The 22,692-nt window shown below is 40.0% G+C and overlaps 1 protein-coding gene across 5 annotated transcripts in view; it reads left to right on the top strand.

Annotated features, from left to right (window-relative positions):
- Nucleotides 1-22,692, top strand: part of pard3ba (par-3 family cell polarity regulator beta a) — a 154,107-nt gene that overhangs the window by 2,707 nt on the left and 128,708 nt on the right. For all 5 annotated transcript variants that reach the window (XM_040142248.1, XM_040142247.1, XM_040142249.1 and 2 more), the window contains exon 2: nt 5,710-5,811. In XM_040142248.1, coding sequence (XP_039998182.1) covers nt 5,710-5,811 — 102 coding nt within the window. The remainder of the gene's footprint in view (nt 1-5,709; nt 5,812-22,692) is intronic.

Genomic DNA, 22,692 nt, shown 5'->3' with positions numbered 1-22,692 from the left:
TCTCATCTCTTCCGTTCAGAAAACAGTTATGTTAACCAACAACGCCTCTAACTAACTGCATACCGAAAGTTACTTCTCATTATACAGTGTGATTTGTACAATATTAGTGTATACGCACGATCATTGTGGTGTTAAATGATTTTCCCATATAGTTTCCACACATTGTTTGAGCACTGCTACTATGGCATGCGATGGTGAAAGTAGAGGATTGTGGGAGTTGTGTAAAGATTTGCACCTAAGGTGTCAAAGTTTATAAGTTATCTAAAAATAAATAAATTAAATAAAATCTCAACTTACTTCCATCTGTCACCTATATAATTATTCAATAAACAACAAGGCTTGATTTGTAGAAAATTATTTCCTCTTTCTGTAAAAATTTGTTTCTCTTTCTCGGGCTGCAACCAACAGTTATTTCTGATTATGTTTGATTTAGTCTATTGGATGCAAAAAAAAAAAAAAAATTGAACCTGCAAATCACAATTTCCCAAAACGACATCTCTAATAACAAATAACAAAACCAGAAGCTATTCGGTTTGCAAATAGATTGAGCAGCAAAATTTCACATTTGAGAGAGAGAACCAATAAATGTCTTGCATTTTTGCTTTTATAAATGACCTCAGTAATCGATCAGTTATCCATGAAGTTTACGATAAATTTTGACTAATCACATCAACCCTCCTCCTGTAAACTGTGACAAAGGAAAAAGTCAACAGTTGCAGGAGAGAATAGTCTTATTAACAGCGGAACTACCTCTGCTCTTCTCGATTACTATATTAGTGTAGGCCTGTAGCCCTTGGGGGACCAGCATTTATACTGCAAGAGTTGTGCATTCTCAGGGGAAACAGCCAGGTTATGTAGCTGTCTCTGTCCATCTCATGGTCTGTCTGTGCATGTTCACTTCAGATTACAGCCCCTATACTGACACCTGACAGGACACTAAACAAGCTGAGAGCATTTTGCCCTGCTTGTCATGTGTGTAGGACTGAGAGGAGTTGTCCAGTGTGTACTGGTATGCGCGTCAGAGCTGGGCTATGCAAAAGGCATTTTTAAAGTTTAATGCAACCGTTCAAGCCTGCTCTATCTCTTCTGTAGCTTGTTTTGTGGGTTTGGAATTTAGATCACGTTGGCTGTCTGATGTGTTCAAGGAAATAGTCACAGTTAACTTTATCGAACCCTGAAGGGAAATACTCCCCCAGTTCAAAGAACTGTATAACTACAGCGCAGCATCCTTAGGCTAGAGGGTTTTCTCTGTTCAGCTGAAGGGCACTTTTAACATGACAGATGTCTGCTGGCATGTGAGTTTAAATTTGGGCATCTCAGACATCTTGACATTAAAAAGTGGATGTGATTGTGTATCAGTTCTCAGAAAACTTTTAAAACCGGAATTCCACTCTGTCTTGTTTCAGTGTGTGCATTTATAACATGATTATACACACAGGCGGCTTTAAAACTATTTTAATATGTTTAAAACTGCTGAAGACGTACAGTATCATCATATATGATTACAATTATGTTTATACTGTGTTACCAAACATTCATTAGCTATTTATAAACCAGTTTGAGACTTATAGATGTAACAAATACATCAAACACTTGAAAAAAGTTTCTTACATCTGATTGCAGATTCATTATAGTGTATTAATCATATACAGGATATACTGCTTATAAATGCTGAATAGGGAGGATGGATGAATAAAGTTTTTACCATTGGGCTCAATATTAGGGATGCACCAGTTCAACCTTTTCTCTCCAGATGCTGATTTCATTACGTCAGCTCAGCATATCTGCCAATAACAAGTGCTGATCCGATACCAGTTGTCTGTTTTCCCCAAATTTAAAGCCTGTATTTGTCAGTGGGTGGAAGTTTTTTGTTTTTGTGTTTAGGGTAATGTGAAGCAAATGGATTTCCGAGGCACTAAAAACCATCTTATAGTCTACTTGACTGAATGATTGTAACTGGATAGCGGAAACAGTTTTATAACATTCACAAAGTGGATCTGTCATGTCATTGGCTAATACTCAATGTGGCATATTGGATCATTGAATCCCAACGCAATATATTTCTTTTGTGTTCAGAAGTAATTTCGGCCCTTGATAACAGAAGAATGTAGCCGACTGCAAAGGTCAAGTTCTCTGTATCTTGCTATTGTCTTCCTTCAGAGAGGAAGCTCTCCACAGCTCTCCTTTCTCTCTCCTCTCACACGCACTGATGGACCCAGCTCGAAGACAGCTCCTCATCGACTCGTTCATTAAAGACATTTTTTTTTCGTCACAGCTAAATCCACACCGTCCTCCTGCAGCTGTGTAATTACACATTATTCTGAGGATCAAAGTGTGAAATGGCATTCCCCACCCCCACCCCCACTACCACCACCACCACCATCCCCACCGCCGCCACAGTGAATTTAGCTTCACTAATCGCCCTGGCGCTTCACTGTTCTCGAGTGGTGTCGTGTTTGCTCGCCAGAGAGGGGGAGAGGGAGAGGTAGGAGCGATGTCACTTTAAATGGTTGGAGACCTAATAGTGTAATTTGCAGGGAATTTACTCTTCTAACTGTCATGGTAATTCTCCTCTGCTATTGACTGACTGATTCCCAACGACTTTTGTTTTTTACTTCTTGGGAAGAGTTCAGGAGGGGGAATTACCAGGGATTGACAATGAGGGACTTCAGAAGAGTTTTCTTTTTTTTTTTATTCCTGTCTCTCCTCTCTATAGATTACTTTCCTTCTGAAGTGTCATATATTCAACCCTTTTCATCACAAGGTAGAAAAGGAGAAAAGTGTGTCTCCTAGGGTCTTGTGAGTTCTGGCAGAGGAGAAAAAAGCACAAGTATGTCAGGTAAGCTTAAGCATGGCCTGAGAGGTGACGCTAATTAACACTTGGGCATTGTTGTGCTCTAATCCACTGATGTGTATTAATCCCTTGACCCGAAAATCACACTCTTGCTTCTTATTTCATTAAGGTGTGTGTCTTAATGCCTGTGATGTGCTGCCCTTCCCTTCTTTGCTGTTGCTGTCACACACACACACACACACACACAGGCACTCACTGTAGCACGTTACAAAGTGTAAGTGAGAGGCAGAGGAATGCCGGCAGTTGTTCCAGCTGGACCAGTTTTTCTGGTGAGGTGTAAATGCTTTGCTCGAAGAAATATTGTTATATTTCAGTTTTCAGCACTGTAATGTCTCATAATCATTATCACTGAGGGACTGCTATGACACACAGGACAGCGTTTGGGAAAGCTAGAGACTAGTGGTAGCAGGCATCTCCACTGACACTGATTACATTAGGTACAATAGAGTACACCCTGGACAGGTTGCCAGTGTATCACAGAGCTGACATATAGAGACAAACGACCATACACGCTCGCATTCACACCTACGGGCAATTCAGAGTTGCCAGTTAACCTAACCTGCATGTCTTTGGACTGTGGGACGACGCCGGAGCGCCCGGAGGAATCCCATGCAGGCATGATGAAAAAAAATGCAAACTCCACAAAGAAAAGCCCCAGCCGGCCAGCAGGTCAGAACCTTCTTGCTGTGCGACAACAGTGCTAACCACTGCACCTCTGTGCTGCCCTTGTTGACAAGTCAATCTACTCAGTCTGCATGTTGGGACCTGAGAACAATGCAAGCAAAGGTTTGAGACAAGGACACCCATTTCCAGGTGTGAAGGAACAGGCCTGTGATCAGGTGTTATCAAGTGAGTCAGACTGCTCTCTGATCAAAATTCAAACAATGCAAGCTATGAGGAACTTAGGTCTCCGCTCTCTTTGCATAAGGTCCTCACTCATAGTTTATGTTGAAACAACTTGGTATTTATTTTTTTTTACAGTGACAGGATGTTCTGGGCTCCAAATTGCTTGCCTGTTTGCATATCACACAATTCCATTGCATTGTGTGAAAGCTGCAGTGCATTTGTATGCTAGTTGTAGTTTCGGATTACTTGCTGCTCTATCTCTCAGAGCTCTGTTGTTGGAATTATGGGCCCTTCTGAAGAAAGGGAGGTTCTGGCTTTATTCCTGTGATTGAAATCCCAGGCTCTCCCAACCATTTGTTTTAAGAGAATGGACTTGGCCCATTGTAAAAAGGCAGACACCCTCTTTTTTTTTTTTTTGCCCTATAATTCACATTTGGATGCAGCGGAGCAAGAACAAGCCCATTCACAACGGGGCTCAGTGATACAGCAGAAGCTGCTTGCTGGGTCTTAGCCAAACTCATTCCAGCCTATGAGGGTGGTTTATAGCCTATAGCTGTTAATTCAGCTGGTAATGTAGCCTTGTGTTTCTTTGGACAGGTTGCCTGTTGGTATGGGCAGTTCCTAATGAGCCATTTTCCACTGCACACATTGTTAGAAATGATAAGGCTTGTCAAAGATTTATTTTCTAACGCTAAGAATTTCTTTTAATGTGGAAAAGCAGCAAATATTTAACCCAGCACGAAGGTTAAAATTAAATTCTATTTCACATTGTGTTCATAATATATGCAATTTATCATTAGCTTCATCTGAAATTGCCTACGGAGTAACTGTCTTTTAGAGATGTGCACAATAGATTGTGTGAATACTGGGTCACAAAAAGGGGAAGATGCTATTGTTTGTGTACTTCTCGTTTGATTTTGTTGTGTAAACAGAACACAGATTTCAGACCGCAGCTTAGCCAAAAGTCCTTGTTCTCTTTGTCAGTGGATGAAGCACTAGGCTCAGCGTATTTCCTGCTTTCTGGGCTGAGTTCACTTTGACCTCTGTCCTCATGGTGACAGTGAAACCGGCCTGGAATGTGCCCTCCACCACTCCCAGCGGAGCAGCAAAACTGTAGAAGTTCCTATCCTGCCCAACGTCACTCTCACATACTTCTGAACAAACTGTACTTTTTAAAACCCAATCTTGTGCATGTACAGTGTAATGTAGGTCACCTGTTCCTACTGTACCTACCAAACAAACAGGGATACCTGCTGTTGTGTCTGGATATAAATGTAATTATTATGTTGACTAACTGTCACTCTTGTGTTACATTTGTTGCTGTAAACATGCCATTCACAGTGGATAGAAAATGGCCTATTTGAGTTATTTTTTTTCCATACTTTATCCTCAAACAGTGACTAAACTCTTCAAACCCAGGTCCGTAATAAGCAGAAAATGTTGAGTGAGGAGGTCAAGCATTTTGCAGTGCTGTATGTTTGGGCTAGGCCATTGTTACTGTACATACAACTGGGATATTTTCTTATATTGTATATGTTGTATATTTTCTTATATTGTTTCTATTGTGTTTTGTACACATGTTGCACTACAATGACTGCTAATTAGGAAGCCCCTTCAGGAAGTCCTGAAGGGGGAAAATGTCTTTTTGTTGTTTGTGGTCAGTCTTATATTCAGTATAATACATTTGTAGTTTACCAGGATTTTAATTAATTTGTGTGCTTTTGTAACATTATGATTGCTTTACTTCTAATGTTTGTCTTAATTAATTACAGTATGACCACTTAGAGATTGCTGATTGGTTGGTAAAACTCTTGGTTGTATGTCATTGGATTTCGTAGCTGTTTTTAGTTTAATTGTACAGGATTGAGATAATTTATTGAAATATTTGGTAAAGTTAGGTTTGCAAATATCCATTATATTAGTAATTCATGCTGTTCTTTTTTGTTGTTTTATTTTCCAGCCATTAATGCAAGTTCAATAAATTTGTTAACTGGTGTTTTTGTGTCCAGCATGGCGAGAGTGCAGTGAAAACCCACCACTTGGAGTACACTGAAGGAGGTATCCTGGACATGGATGACCTGCTGAGTGATCTCGTGGAAGACAGAGACAAGGTGAGGAGGGGGTGGATGGATGCATGGGTGTATAGTGTGTGCTGTGCTTTATTGTTCATTTGGTTTATCCAGGGACACACAGCGTTTGTCTAACTGTTTTTCTCAGCCAACCCTCAAGACATAGGCATGCTGACATACTGTATGATAGACTGCAGTAGGCTATTTCCTGGATGTTCTGTACCTGGTATGAGGGACAGTAAATTGCAGCAGGGAATCCTTCATTCTTATCCGTGCTTAGAGCACTACTAAAGTCCCAAGCCTGGGAGGATGACAGGATGTCCAATAAAGAAAGTATTTGTAAATCCAAACCTTGGTTAGCTTGTCACTGGTTGTTAGGAGTTTGAACCAACTGAATGTGATAAAATAATTTTTTTCTGCTATGGTTCTAATGAAAGAAACTGAACTCTGATTGCATCTTAATTTGCTGCATACATGATTGGTAAGGAAATGAACCTATTTCCTCCCCTCCTCTACTCTCCCCAAAGCTCCTTACCTTCGGTTCCTCAGAAAACAAAGCACTTCGAGTGGTGACGGTGCTGTCATGTTCATTTGTACTGAAACGGATAAAACAACATCATTTCAGGCAAATCAGCCAAGTGCGGATGAGGGAAGTTCTCTGAAACAGCAGTGATGCAACTTCACAGGAGATGGGTTGGGAGTTGAATTTTTTTTTACATTTCATACACAGACACACACACACACACGGTGGCTCCATTTCCATAAAGAACAAATTTCATTCCTCTTGCTAATTTCCCATAATGCATTCCTAAGATGTGCTAATAAACTGCCCGAAATCCATATTCATAAGCCCCTGGCCCAGACGAATGATAAATTACCAACACTTAGTCAGCAAGAAGGCCAAATAAAATGGAAATGGAATATTCAGCCGACCCTGTACCATGCAATAACAATTGGTGTTTTAAGCTGCGTGAACAATAGAGTGTGTGTGTAAGTCTATGTGTGTGTGTGCGTGCGTGTGTGTGTGCCCACCGTCATTGCAACTGCAAGTTTGGCAAAGTAGTCTTGGTGAAAAAGGGGACAGAACTAAATAATAGATGTGTAAACTCAGTGGGGATCTTCAATGGCGGGAAAAAAAAAGTTTTTCCAATCAGAGAACAGAGGCCTCATTTTCCCAGATGATGGAATTATAATCACAAGATCTGCTTCTTATTTGTGCATAGGAGGGTGAGTCATAGATTTTAATGACTCATTTTCCTCACCTAAACCTGCTTTCTCTCAGCATCCTCAAAGTGATGATGAAGTGTCACAGATCAAATCCCACTCTGGCATTTGTAAAAATTCTTTTGCTAACGAGTTAACCTGACGTTGGCTCTCTTTTCCAAACTGCGGTCCGTCTTGTGATGACTGGCTCTGCTGAGCAAACGCTTCAGCAGAATCTGCACCATGCGGAAACTGTCCTATTTACCTTTGTTTCTTTACTCCCTCCTCTTTCACCCAATTCTCCAAACGCCCTCCCCGCTTTCATCTCGCTTCTCATTTTATCCTTTTGTTTTTGCTGCTGATGAAAAGATAGCAGACGGAATAGGATGAGTGCACATGATCTTCATAACGTGCCAGTCATCTGACTTATCTCCGGGCTTCCAAACAGTGTCGGCTCTCATAGATTAATGAGCTGTGCCTGGCATTCTTGATTAGTTTGACTTCCTTTTGTTTGTCTATGTTTTTATTACCTTGCCGCAGCCGACAGATTCTATCTTTAGTGCTTTTCTTTTTTTGTTCTGTTATTGTGGCTGATGCTGTTCCACCATCAATCATACAGGAGTGGTCCCATTGTGAGGGCCCTCCACCGCACAGCATGGGCCCTGTGTTAGCCACAGATGCTAATGAGAGATAATGGTTAGCTATTTGTACGCCTGGTGGTTAGCTTAGCCGCGAGTCCAGACCTCTTTATCTTGGCCAGTCCCTAACTATTATTCAACACTCACACACACAGTCACACACACACACACACACACACACACGCACACACATCTCTGCTGTCCCCGCCGCCTGCGCCAAACAACAGGAAAGCGAGTAGCGTAGCATATTAGCATTAGTGTGTATGGAAGTAGCGCCACTGGTGGTTGATGAGGGCGGAGATAATGGGGCGGCTTTGATTTGATTACAATTCTGCCCCCTGCATCTGTGACATGTGCGCACGCACATACACACCAACATGCATACACACTCCTTTCATTAGCCCCCCATCTCGAGACACTGGCCACCAGCCTCTTCATGAATATTAATATCAATCTGATGAATGTGCAGAGGGCCATGGGGTCTTGGCTTAGGTGTGACCACATATACACAGTGCACACTCACAGACAAAAGACCTCAGTATAAAAAGACCACTGCAGGTCATGGTTTAGTCAATTATACTCTATGAAGCTTTCCCCTTCTTTGACCCTTTACCGTGGGTGTTTGCATGTGTGCCCTGCAGCACTCAACAGTGCACATGACAGTAAGAGGCCTGGCGGTTGGAGTCCTTGACCTGTCAGATACACCGCTAATTTCTTAATGGTGAAGAGAAGTGGGCAGACACAAAAGCTTTTCTATCTCTCCCTCTTCTGTCACACTGTGTTGTCAGATCACTGCACTTTATGATGGAGTAATATACCATCTTTAAATTTGTGTATATCTGCAGTGAAAATGCAAAAAGTTTCAAGGAAATAAAGTCATCCTTGTTGGGAAAATTGGAGTATACATATCTTAAAAAGTAGGTTTTATATTAAGCAAGATCTGTGGCACTCAATTTTTTATGCAAGACCAAATAACTTCTAGATGTGAAAGAACTATATTAATACTACTCAGGATGAAAATTTGGTTGCAAGAAAGTGAAAACTAGTTGAGATTTTCTGTAAGTGCTAAGCGAAAGCAACTGGACTTGCTTGAAATTCTTGAAGATGTTTCGCCTCTCGTCCGAAAAGCTTCTTCAGTTTTAACTGACTAGTGGGGAGTTCCAGGTATTTATCCTCTGGTGAGATCAGCAACACTTGTGAGTCGTTAGGGTGACAAGTGAGTCGTCGACCCACCCTGCCATCACGTGAGTAGTTAAGGTCACATGAGTCCCGGTGTGGGTGGGTGTTCAGCCGTCTGGGGAGTGAATTTAGAACTGTATTGTAGGTGGCTGACAGGTGGTGTCTCAGACCACCTCCTCTGTTTAGTGACGGTTGTTCCAGATTGACAAAGATGTCTTCTTACACTCCTCTTTAAAACCATCGGTCTTCTTCGGCCAAAACGCGTACATTGCTGTCCTGAAAGGAGAGTCCTTTGTCCTTAAGATGCAGGTGGACTGCTGAGTCCTGACCTGAGGAACAGGCTCTCTTGTGTTTTGCCATCCAGTTGCCTTTGCATAGCACTTACAGAATACCATGACCTGGATGAATGAGAATCCTCACAGACATATTAGAGGTATTATGTTTTGAAAATTAAAGATTCTTCATTTGGTTAAAAAATTAAAAAAGTTTTTGGAGTAGAGCTATAGGATTTTACAAGGTCCCATGAATCTAAGAATTACTTTTTTACATGATTTTTTTTCAGAAAATCTATGACATGATCCAGGAAAAGTTCTGAATTCTGGGTGAGTTGCCATGGAATGACCCCTAAACAAGATAACGTTAGCTTACGCGAACCTTGTGTGTGGGTCATTGGTACAACAGAGGCCAGCTGTCTGTAACGGTAACATTTCAGGATATGAACATTTTGATGACACGCTGTTAATATAAAGCTAACAATTTCTCTTTGAGGTGTTTAGATAAGTTTGAGGTGTGTCCTCTTTTTGTTCGAAATGACACCGTTAGCACACTGGCTTTTTGTTGTCTATAATCTGTCCCTGATGACCCGCCTCATATGCAATTACTTGTTGTGTTTTGTTTTTTTTTGTTTTTTTTCCCCACAAATCGCTGCGGACCGGTTGCTGTGCTGTCACCATTTCACATGTTGTTGTTATTGTTATCTGTGTCTACTTTCCTTCTTCTTTTTTCCTTTGTGTTTGATGTCAGACAAGAACATTTGTAAGGTTATTCTGCATCCCCTGCCAGAAAAACTACATCTTAACTACCTACATCTACAGTATTGTAGGAGATCAAAGTAATTTTGGCATCAACTTGGTATCGAGGTATCGGTTTTCATGACATTCCTATTCCTGTCCTTTCCTTAGCTTTTCCCTCTCTTTTCTTTCCTCTCTTTTTTAGTTCCCCTCTCGTCCTTACTCCTCCGTCCGTTCCATCTGCCTCTTTTCAAAAGCAGTTATTAACAGATATATTGCTTTACCTCTACACATTCGTCTGTTTACCGCTACCAGAACTGTCATCCTCTCCCATTCACAGTCCTTTGGCATCCTGCATTAGCTGTAGCCATCACTCCCATACATCTCCAAGGTACACAGGAGCTGTTTGGCTATATGTGATATGTTTGCTAAGATTTTGGAGACATATTGTTGTCTGGTAAACTGAGTACTTTGTCCAAAATGATGCTGCGTGCCACAAAAATGAAACTCCATATAGATGGTGCTTGATTATAAGTCTCTCATCAATCCTCTCCGTCATTCACATACAGCTGAAATTTGAATGTGTTACATGTGTGAGTGTCCTCTCTTGTCACGGCCATCTCCTCCAGAATGGGAATTAAACTCAGGGAGCATAACATCTCCTCATAAGTGGACTGTCACTCCTCATTCAATGTGCGCGAACGCACATACACATTACCCTACACAAACCTTTTTTTCGAGGGGGAAAAACACATAAACTCAACCTTCCATCCAGTGCAGCCAGTGAGAAATCTAATTTCATGGGAAATTTAATGAAAAAAAAAAAATTGAATGATTTCCTCCATCTCTCTTTAATTAGCCCTTTTTAATCACTACGCCTACAAGGCGTCCATGAAATTCCTGTGCAGCCTCTGGTTGCTGGATGTAAATGGTAAGGGTGCATATCCCAGCTGATCTTGCTCTGAAATGTCAGCTGCTTGATCACGAGGCCATCTCCCATCATCCATCTCTTCTGCCTGGGTGTCACAGCGGAGGACGCAATGCTAGAATTATGAATCAGTCACATGGAAGAAATGTCTTATGATATTTAAAGTAGGTCTGTGGTTATGATAATATTTTACATCTTTTAAAGATAAATTGAAACTTCTTTGAATAATTATCCTATTTAATCATGTAAGGAATCATTTACACACTTCAGTTTGCAGATTAAACAGATATGCATGAAAGTCCTCTGTTTTTTACATATATATATATTTAGTCATGAAAAGAGTTATGATATCTAATCCATCAGAGGAACCCAGAAATGTAGCTGCAAAGTTTTTACTTCTTTTTACTTGTTGACTCTGTTTTTAGCTAAGGCCATCCATATGATACTACATACATCTGTTAGCACTAAAGCCGATGTATTATCCTGGAAAGTTTTGATTAAAATGAGCATCTTTGTTATAGCCTGACCAGTGCTGAATTTTTGAGGCCGATACCTATATCAATATTTGAGAGTTTAAAAAATCTGATAAGAATATATTGTAGAGTATTCCTGTTTCTTTTACATAAAGACCTAAATATTATTGATGAGGGTTCCTTCAATTTGTTTAAGAATTTTGTTCTCTCAGTGCTCAGTCAGTAATCTCTGGTGGACAAACTATGTAACAGTGACACTGTTTTTGAAATGACCTCACATACATATTTGGCATCGCTGTGCTGCCACAGTTTCTTTCCCACTTACATATACAGTATGTTTCTCAGTGTCAGCGTATTCATCGTTCAGGCTAGATCATTTGAGTCTATGCATCCAATTAAAGATAGAGGCTTTGACCAGTAGTGGCCCCAGGGAGCAATATTCTGATGAGAGGATGGCCGTTTTGTTTGTATCTCTTGCTCTATTTGCACACATGAACATGTCCGGTACACTCACACAAGCATGTGGGTGTCGCAATACACATTCCTGTCAACTGCAGAGTGTGTTATTGCAAATATATATTTTACAGTTTTCTAAATATTTATGATTTGAGAATTTGTTTAATTAAAGGAAAGGCTTTGTGGAAAAACATCTCTCAAAGTAGGGTGTTGAAAAAAAATATAAATTGGCACTGGTAATGAAATGTTTCAAACTTTTGAAACTACTGCCAGCTGATGTAAACATGGACGTGAACAGTCAGGTTTTTAAGATATTCAGAAAATTGGCTTGAGAAATGGTTTATAAAGAAGGAAATTAATTTAACATGTTTGTGTGGCCTCAAAGATGTCTTGAAGTTGCAAGAGTCTTTTGTAAGCCTGCACTGTCTCAACAAAAATTGAAATTAGTCATGTATGTTTAACAGCCATTTACAAGCTAAATGTGGACTTTTTTTTTTTTCCCCAAAAAGAACATTTATTTTCTAAGGTTGCCATCATGGCTGAAGCCTGGAGCCTCCAGACATGGTAAGCCTTTTAGACTTGATTGAAACTAAATTGCATAATGGAAAATGGGTATTTTAAATGTTCAGTTTAAAAGTTCAGGTTTTCAGTCGTGGCTCCAGTGTTGTCATTAGGTGAAATCATATTTCTAAATACGCTTTGTCCATTTTTCAAGAATGTTGTCTAATATTTCCAATTCATTGTTTCAAAATTACAGAACAAACTGTATGTGGATTTGAGTACCTTGAATCTGAACCTTGTTTATGCCTTGAAACATGAACGTTAAGATTTGGGGCTTGACTTGGGACTTCATAGCATCACTTTCATAGGTGCATGTAGATAATGGCTGGGTGGATGCTTTTTCAGTGCTTTGATAGATGACCAGTAGTCTGTTTATATTTTTCATAAATAGTTCATAAAGCTTCATAAAGATAGGATTTGTTACAGAGCTGTTGAGTTGGAAGGAAGATGTGTTTCTGTTGCTTAGGCCACACCCTCTATTTATATTAATTCTCTTGACCTTCAGTGACACATTAATATATTCAAATCACCAGTACATATACAGTATATTGAATAAAGTTAGATTATCTCTGTGACAGACTGTTACCTGCAGATCAGATCAGGTCAGACCGGAGCGGTTGGATGTTTTGCCCAGTGGGATTCGGTCACTTGAGCTGATTTGATCGTATCTCATCAGTCTCGACCTTGATTCACCCCCCCCACCATATCCCCCAATCTGAACATCACAACAGCTCTTCATCTGATTATATTCAATTAACAATACCCCCTACACACACACTCTCTCTCTCTCACTCTCTCTCTCTCTCTCACACATTCACCAACCCTGTTTGATTGTAATTAGAGAACTCACGGAAGGCTTAAGGAGAAATAATTCTTGCTGTGCCTGTCTTTTCATTGCACGCATGTTGAGTTTTCTCATAAAGTTGTACTTTGGAATTTTAATTCCTTTAGATGATCCATTGCTCTACCTTTTGACTTTGATGGCACCTCTCCAAAGTGATTTGTCAGTTCACTGAAGCAAAAGACTGGGACTCAGTTAGGATAAGGCCTGTTTCTGTTTTCTTTGCGTAGGTGTGTGTGACTTATAGAGGCTACGTTAGGTCATCACACCCTCAGATCTCGTCCTCTGGTGCCTCTTCTTCTGTTAATCACACAGACTCTGTGTTGCCCTGTGTGTCACCATCACACCACCCATTAGCTCCTAATGGAGCGAGACGGTCAGGCTGTAACCTGACCTGCCTGCGCCTGCTGCAGTCTGGCAGGAGGAACCAGAGGGCGGCCGCACCAAGGCCAGAGGGGCACTGCGCTCACTTTTCTAATGACACGTGTGCATAATCAGTGTGCTAGGAGAAGATGAGACATGAGGATGTGGAAGAGGCAGTCTTTGTCATGGTCTGTATGTCTAATTATGTGAGTAATCCAGTACAAGCTGCTACCGGACTTCAAACATTTTTGTAATTTCTGTATGAAAAATAGCCCCATTTAAATTCAGATGCAGTCATATTGATATTGTTGTGAGGCTGCAGCTTGTGTTGTGTTTGTTGCCAGTATTAGCTTTATCAGTTAACAGTGATTTTGGCACAAAAGCCTGCTGAAGGGCTAATCACATCCAGCTAATGATCAATTATAGATCCACTTGTTTACAGCAAATCTACTCTCTGACCTAGCCAGCCTCATGCCATCTGTTTTCCTAGATGACATTGCCCCAGACTAGCTTATATATGTGTATATGTGTGTTTGTGTGTGTGTGTGTGTGTTGTCTGAGGGTGTGTGGAAAGTCTGGGGTGTTTTCCTTTTGCTCACTGAGTCTTTGCTCACTCCAAGTGCTAATAACTCAAATCAGCAGAAAGGCACACTCCCAGACGTCTGTGTGTGTGTCTGTCTGTGTGTGTGTGTGTGTGTACTTTCACAGCAACAAGAGGATAAATGTTTGTAATACTGAATCCAACTCATTTAGGTTTAATATTTAATGATTTTTTTACACAGCTGAAACCACATCTGTGTCCATTGTGTTGCACACATGCAAACACACTTTCATGCGCGCGTGCGCACACACACACACACACACACACACACACACACACACACACACACACACACACACACGCACTATTGTTATTAATAATTTTTTCTGCCTCTCACCCCCATCACCTGAATGATTGGACTAATGAATGGTGCTCTGTGGATGGTAATGTGGCTGAATAGGCCACTCAAATTGTGAGCCAGCCTACATCTGACATGTGAGGGATATATGGAAAGGAGGAGTGGTTGTTTCACTCACATAAGTAGACTTTGGATTTGAAATTAATCTGCTTTCTACTCTCAGAAATCAAAAGGATTGACAGTACTTTTTAAAATACTGGCGTTGACAGTTGTTTCTGTAAGTACCAAAAAAGCATCTTAAAAAAAAAAAGATTAATGGTTCAGTATATTAAATCATCAAATAGTAGGGCTGCCTCTCAATTCTGCTGATGCAAATCTACAGTAGAGGAGCTCCTCATTGGCAGTTATGTTGTCAGTAAAAGCATCAAACAAAATTTAACTCCATCATTGTACATAAAGCAAAACAGGATAACAGCGTGGCAGGCTACACAATTTTTTACAAAGCTAGTTTTGATTGAGACTTCAGCTAAGTGCTGTCAGGAGCCACGAAGAGGTTCTTTGCACTGCACTACGATTTTACTACCAAAGTATGATTAGAATGCACACATCATTTTTCTTTGACTGTGCTGAAATTGGAAGTTTTCACATCATCAGGCAGTGCAACGTGAGTCTTATAGGTAAGACGTTCCAAAACGTGAAATCAAATTTGACTTGGACAGACCTGGTTTTGATACAGCTCTAGAAAATTGTGAATAATGCTTGTTGGGAGGTGACGTCTTAAATTGTAATTCAAAACCCCAAAATTCTCATTTTACAATTTTTCAAAACATAAAAAAGCAGCGAAGCAGGAAGCTTCATTGATAAATGTTGTTGGTTTATGTTTTTCTATCCATTTTAATGTTGTTCATTGCGAGATAAAGCTTTTTTCGACATTTTCGGCAACATTTGACCTAAGCGAGGTACGCGCTCTACTGAGTGCATTCCTGTGCCTGTGTCTTATTAGTGTTTATCATATGGCAAATTCCTTGTTTAAGTGTTATGATCTATATCTGTAATAAAAGCTGTTATGATGTTACAAACTTGGTGAAAAACCAGCTTGTAAAAAAAGAAAAAGAAAGAAAATTGTCGATGATTAATTTTATAATGGATTCATCAACTAATTGTTTCAGCACTACATAAGTGTCTGTTTTGCACTGATAGTTAATTAGAAGAGTTAATGAGCTCAGTGTCCTTCATTGACTTGCTCTATAAAATTATACAGTGAGAGTAGTGCTCCACACATTATATACTAGTTTTTCTAGTTTCAGTTTGATGTTGCTGAAAAGGTAACTATGTAGTGGGAGTTCAGCCCCCTGACTTTCTTATATATATATGGATGGATGGTGCTGTCAGGTTGCATTTTGTGCTTGTGGGGCTTGCAGACATGTAATGCTGCACAAATCCCCTCCTGGCTTTGATGTTGAGTCAATAACTATCTAATAAGGTGGGCTGATAGAAACACATACTGTATGTTGATGGGTGTAAGAAAAAACTGCAGGTGATCCTTTTTTTTCCCCCCATCCCAAGCACCCTCAGGCTGTGAGTGATGTTGGCTCTCCATGGCAACGGCAAGTACTGAATGTCAGTAATGTATAGTTCATATATATTGTATATCAGCAAGCTTGACTGTGGTGGAAACCAGAATGTTTACCCCTAAAGAAGTAATCTGAGTTGAGGAATAGCACTTTCAGGCCATGGAAGCACTCTGACCCAGAAATAGAAAATCACAGGAAAGAATTTACATCATGGCCACAGTGCAAAACCAGTAAATTATGAATAATTTAATGAATAATAATAATGACGAGTTCAGATTTTCCCTTTAAACCGACGTAAACATCCCTTCAAAGCTCTGCCCACACAAAGAGATGAGGCAAAAGGCAGAAAGAAAAAGGTGACGTAGCCTATGAAAGTCTAATGTTAAAGAGAGGGCAGATGGAGGGAAGAGGAAGAGGAGGAGGAGGGAGGGGCAGCCTGTGGAGGAGAGAGCCACAGGTGAAAGGGCGGCAGCCTCGCAGCTCTGAGTTAATCACTCCTTCTATTTCTCTGTCAGATCCCGGGAGGAAGCAGAGAGGGAGGAAGGGAGGGAGGGAGGGCGGATGGAGGAGGAGGAGGAGGAGGAGGAGGAAGGGATGTTGGAGGGAGCAGCTGGCCCTGTGACGGCCACAGGGAAAAGAAAGCTGATTATTAAGCTCTGGCTCTGACTTTTGGAAAACGTGCGTGATTTCCTTCTGTGTTTGTGTGTATATAGGAATGTGTGTTTGAGTGTGTGTTTGTGCGTATTTATGCGCATTTATGAGAGAGGTTATGACTTTCTGTGTTCCAAGGGAGTACACGTCCTTCTGCGTGTTTGTGAGTGTGAATGTGCGTGTACTTTCTGTGTGTGTGTGTCTGTGTGTCATGTCCACAGATGCAGGACCAGTGTAACCACCACTGATGTGTTTACACTTTGGGAATGATGAATGAGCCGGTTTGGTATTTGTGTTGCTGGCCTGAGGAATACGAGGCCTGGAGCTCTCCTGTCACCCACATCCCTTCTTTCCTTCATCCTTTCCTTCTCTCTTTCGGGCCTCTCGGGCATGTGTGATTTATGAAGAGTTTACCCTCTGCCTTTATGATTGTGCATAAATAATATTGTCACTACTGTGACCGAGCATAGCCAGCACCGCAATACCTCAGCTGGTGGCTCGCTTTGTGTATGTATGTGTGTGTGTTAATGGGTCTATTGACTCTCAGTGGGCGCATATGTGCTCTATCACTGTTGCTGATGCGACAGGTGTGTGTGTGTGTGTGTGTGTGTGTGTGTGTGTGTGTGTGTGTGTCTGTGTGTGTGTGTGTGTCTGTGTGTGTCTGTGTGTGTCTGTGTGCGTGTGGACGCACAGAGAGAAAGAGAATTATAAATCAAACCTTGTCTGTGCCATAAAGAACCTTTTTGCCAATGTGCTTGAACAATGACCTGTTAATAATGCAGGTCTACAATTTTTTCTTTTCTGTAAAACCTTTGCCTAAGTTTTATATATTGTTATGTTTGTGCGTGTATTGTTGTCTGTTGGTGTCGGTGGACTAGTGTTTCTAATGCATTTATGCATTCAATGCCACACCTGTTGCATGCCGTTGTGCATTCTAAAATATGAATGGAGGTCTCCATGTCTCATTGAGCCACTTATAGCCAGCTGGATTTGCACTCCACTTCATTCACACTTAAAAATCCTGCTTTAAATTATTGACACTGGTTAATGTTATGTACAGAGTTTAGAATATCTTCACAAATAAATGCAAATTAACCAGTTTTGTATAATCATAATATTTCATGAAATGGCCGAGGTTACTGAACAAAAGAGAATAAAGAAACCAAACTTGCATAATAGTAAAAAAAATACAAACACAAAATGTACCCCAGACGCAATTATTGGTATCCATCGCTAATATTTGGTTGCAGAACCTTTGGCAACAAAGACAGCCTCTGAACGTTTCTTGTAACCATCTAGAAGTTTCTCTCACCTGTCTGCTGGTAGTTTCTGCCACTCTTCCATTCCTATGTGTTCAAGCCCTTTTAAGTTTGCAGGAGTCCTTTTTGCAATGGCAGATTTCAGCTCTCTCAAAAGCTTTTCAATGGGATTTAGGTCAGGACTCATTGTTGGCCAGTTTAGAACAGTCCATCTTTTCCTTTTCAACCATTCTTTTCTGCAGCTGGATGTTTGTTTTGGGTCGTTGTCCTGCTGAAAGACCCAAGAACTTTGCCTCAAACCTAGTTTTCGGACACTGGGCAACACATTTCGGTCTAAGTCTAAAATGTCTTGGTAAGAATTCCCAGAAAGTACCAGGATCCAAATTTTGGTATGCGACCCTAATGTTTATATTATATTACCCCTGATTCTGATCTTATCCTGATATAATTAAGATATAATTAGGATGTGCCAATACTAAGTCCGATCCAATATTTTTAAAATTTCTTTCTACAAAATAAAACTTACATTTTACACTTGGCCTAAAAATATGCTGACGTTAAAGTTAAAGTTAGTGTAGCATGTCTGCAAGTGTGATATGTACATTTTATTTCTTGTCTTTTCTTTACTTTGCATCTATAGGACAGTCAGTTGTATTGACACATGCTTGTGCCAATCTGTGTGAATGGTGTGAAAAACTAATAAAAGCTTGGTCACTAAAAAGCAATTTTGGGTTTGACAAAGTTGGAAAATACTGTGTAACCTCCATCACTGCTTCTTCGAGAGGATTTCTTACCCTTCTTATGATTTTGTTTAGTATACTATAGTACTTTTTGTAATATCTATGGAGAAATTGGTGTCAATAACGATCTGTTGTGTTAGGAAGGAGATTCAAAATGAGATGAGGTTTGACAATGACATGATTTTTTTTTTTTTCTATTTTTCTGAATTTATGGTTCCTTCGGTTTGCTATTTTTACGTTTTGGAAGTGGTATGAGATCTGGGTCAGCATTTGCTAAATTTGCATGGATGTAATTTCTTAGATTGCTGCACCAACAGACAGAGGACTTTACTTTGGTGTGCTAGTGTTTAGATCAGTCTGTCAGAAGCATCAAAGAGACGTTATGTTCAATGTGGAAGTACTAGCTGCTATTTGGAACTTCTGGCATCTCATCAAACAGAAAGAGAGAAAGATTTAGAGGTTCAAGTAGTGATGTCTCTGTATATGATTCATTATTTGTAAGGAGTCCCTTACCAACAGCAGACAAGTTTAATTGTACATCGGTTTGTGTGCTTCAGTTCATGAGTGGGAGACAGTGTATGTCTCTCTTTGCCCTCCTTTGTATCTTTGTGGTTGCTTCACTAATCTTATACACTGCCTGTGTATAAAAGCAGTCATTTGAGTGTATTTGTGTGTGTGTGTGTGCATGCAGGCCCACAGCCAGGTGTGTGTGTGTGCCTGAGAGGTAATCCCCCACATCTGGTAGTGTGCTGTATAGATTAAGGCTGGAACAGAAGTATGATTAGCCCTGCTGTCACTGGTAATACAGCTAATTTCTACTTGTTTAAATAACACAGGCCAAACATTCCTCTGATTGCCCCTACAGTGCCTTGAAAATGTGTGTACGTGTGTATTTGTGTAGGTTGAGTGTGTACAGTATGTGCTCTTGCGCATGGTTTAGTTATTGGTAGATGCTTGTTCATCTTTTGTAAATACATTTTGGTGTTGCTTGTTTGCTACAGTTGCGGTCTTGCAGTTGCAGTTTGTAGCATGTGCATAGTGAGTAGGTACTTCTCTGTGTATTGTTAGGTGTCCATTATTCGAAGAAAAATCTACTCTAAGTCTCTTCAAACACTGAAAAAACAGCTGGAGGTTACATTTACAATACCTATCATTTGTTGGTGTGATTTTGAAACCCTCTGCATTACTAACCAAGAATAAACAGTGTTATGTCACATCCAGACATTTCCAAGCAGATTTGATTATCTCAACTGTCGATGGCAAGTGTCTTTTTCCAAAAATCAGTGTTTTGCCAGTGTTAAACTATGAGTAAAACAAGTGAATGTTGATGGTAATTTCTGCACTGACAACTGCCTTAGTAGACCAGAATGCAATGCATGTGCTTGACATTAGAGAGACATTTAAGGGCCACAAACGTTGCTTGTCCCTGACTATAAAAACTTCCTCACTTGTCAGGACTGAGGCTATATGATCTGTATATTTTACATTCTAAAATTCAAAATATACACATTGTGTTCTTTAGTGGCAGATTCCGGTAGCTTTAGATTCAGTTCACTTAAATTTGACAACTTTTAAGCCAATGAAAAATAATTTTAAAAAGAACAAGGGGTGGGTAGTGATATTAATACCTATACAATAGCCTACTTTGGGGTATATAAACATGTTTGACTCTTTTTTTTTTAGTTTATAAAATATAATTGTACTCAAAATATCAAGATTAAATAAAAAGCTTTGACGAAATAAAATATGGCTGATTTTTAGAACATTTTCCTCATTTAAATCATAAAATATCTGATCACTGCATACGTTTAAAAAGCCAGAGAAAGGTACATTGGGCCGTGCAACTCTTTTGGTGTTTGCCCTGGCTGAGCTGCTTTCATTGAAATGAATGAGCACCATCCCGAAGCCTAAACTGAGTTTACGTGGTGCTCTCCAGAGTTATCCTGGGGAATGGGGTAGATCAGTAACTAAAAGCGTGATGAAAAGCATGAACAGTATATAAAAAATAATCAGAATTCATCATAACATATCACCTGTTATAAATTGAACATGACACATTGATAATATACAATAATGTATGTTTCTCAGATTATCCAACCTGCGGCTGAAACCTCAACGTCACTGCTCTTCATACTGAAGAGTATCACTTATTACAATTACCCGTTAGTCGGTTTAAAAGGGCAAATAATTAGCCACGCCTTGTTTCAAATTGATTGTGATTTCTCACATGATGCCATGGATATCAAGAGCCAAATTTCTGCTCAGTCAGGGTGAGATACTTTACTTCACCCCTCTGTACCAGTGCACTGTCAATATTCATCACGCTTTAAAGCTGTGGAGAAACTCATTCTCTACACATGTCTGTTCTTTGTTGAGCAGCATCTAATTCACACATGGAAGGGAAATTTCTGTTACTGTCAGCGAACACTCGTCTTTCCCGAATCTTCACACCTCGGCAGCTTGAGATTCAAAAACACAACACCAGATACACAAATGCACCGTTTGGAGCCCTATGGAGAAAGTATTTGCTTTTGTGCACAGTTCGATCAGTTGTGCTTAAACTGCAGTTTGAATCCTTTCAGCTATGGTGCGATCACAAATGTCTACACTAAGTCAGATTGTTGCAGGCTTTAATTTTATGCAGTCCAGTCAAGACTCTGAGTAAGAGGTTTGTTCGCTGTGATTCACATTTTAGTGCTTGATAAAGCAAGTGTCTAAAGTCTTTATAAACCTATACATTAATGAAGAAAGTGTGTCTGTGTGAGAGTCAGAAGCTTTCTGAGTATATGTGTGAACTGTATATATATATATATATGTGTGTATGTGTATATGTGTGAACTGTATATGTGTGTGTGTGTGTGTGTGTGTGTGTGTGTGTGTGTGTGTGTGTATGTGTGTGTGTGTGTGTGTGTGTGTATGTATATGTGTATATATATATGTCTATGTATATGTGTATATATATATGTCTATGTATATGTGTATATATATATGTCTATGTATATGTGTATATATATATGTCTATGTATATGTGTATATATATATGTCTATGTATATGTGTATATATATATGTCTATGTGTATATATATATGTCTATGTATATGTGTATATATATGTCTATGTATATATGTGTGTGTATGTATATGTCTATGTATATATGTGTGTGTGTGTGTGTGTGTGTGTGTATGTATATGTCTATGTATATATGTGTGTGTGTGTGTGTGTGTGTGTATGTATGTATATATGTGTGTGTGTGTGTGTGTGTGTGTGTATGTATGTATATGTGTGTGTGTGTGTGTGTGTATGTATATATGTGTGTGTGTGTGTATGTATGTATGTATATATGTGTGTGTGTGTGTGTATGTATGTGTATGTGTATATGTGTGTGTGTGTGTGTGTGTGTGTGTATGTGTGTGTATGTATATAATATATACATAATATATATGATTGTGTGTGAGAGAGATGATTGGGTTACCATACTACTGTCAGAATGCCGTTTGCTCCTGAATTATGCATCTCACGTTCAAAGAAAGAATGAAGAATAGCATGAGAGGGAGAAAACGGAGAAGAGGGGGGCAGTCGTAAGATAAATGACAACAGCACAAAAGCAGAGCATCTCAATAAACTGGTAGAGCACACACACACACACACACACACACACACACACACACACACACACACACACACACACACACACACACACACACACACACACACAGAGCAGTGTTAGACAGTGATGAGAGAGGAGAAGAAAAATGGGTTGATTAGTACCAGCGGATGAAATACGGAAGTGTGTGTGTTTGTGAGGTTGTGTGTGTGTGTGTGTGTGTGTGTGCTGCTGATGTTTATGTAAAGGCTAGAGGCCTGAGTGGTACCAGTGTGCAATAGTGTTTGACTAAAGCAAGATGGCACTGTTCATCCTCTAACTGTGAAGAGTGTGTGTGTGTGTGTGTGTGTGTGTGTGTGTGTGTGTGTGTGTGTGTGTGTGAGTCTGAGTCTGAGAGATTGTATCCATAGTTGTGTTTTTGTGGTGTGTATACTTAAGTAATGCCTTTATACAGTGTGTGAACATCCCTGATTGCATGTACATGTGTGTATCTCTGTGTGTACATGCTTATCATACTATCCTCTCCCGTGTGTGTTCTGGACAG

Source organism: Xiphias gladius, chromosome 13 (assembly GCF_016859285.1).
Source record: "Xiphias gladius isolate SHS-SW01 ecotype Sanya breed wild chromosome 13, ASM1685928v1, whole genome shotgun sequence".
NCBI lineage: Eukaryota > Metazoa > Chordata > Actinopteri > Istiophoriformes > Xiphiidae > Xiphias > Xiphias gladius.
This window is presented reverse-complemented; position numbering and strand designations above follow the sequence as displayed.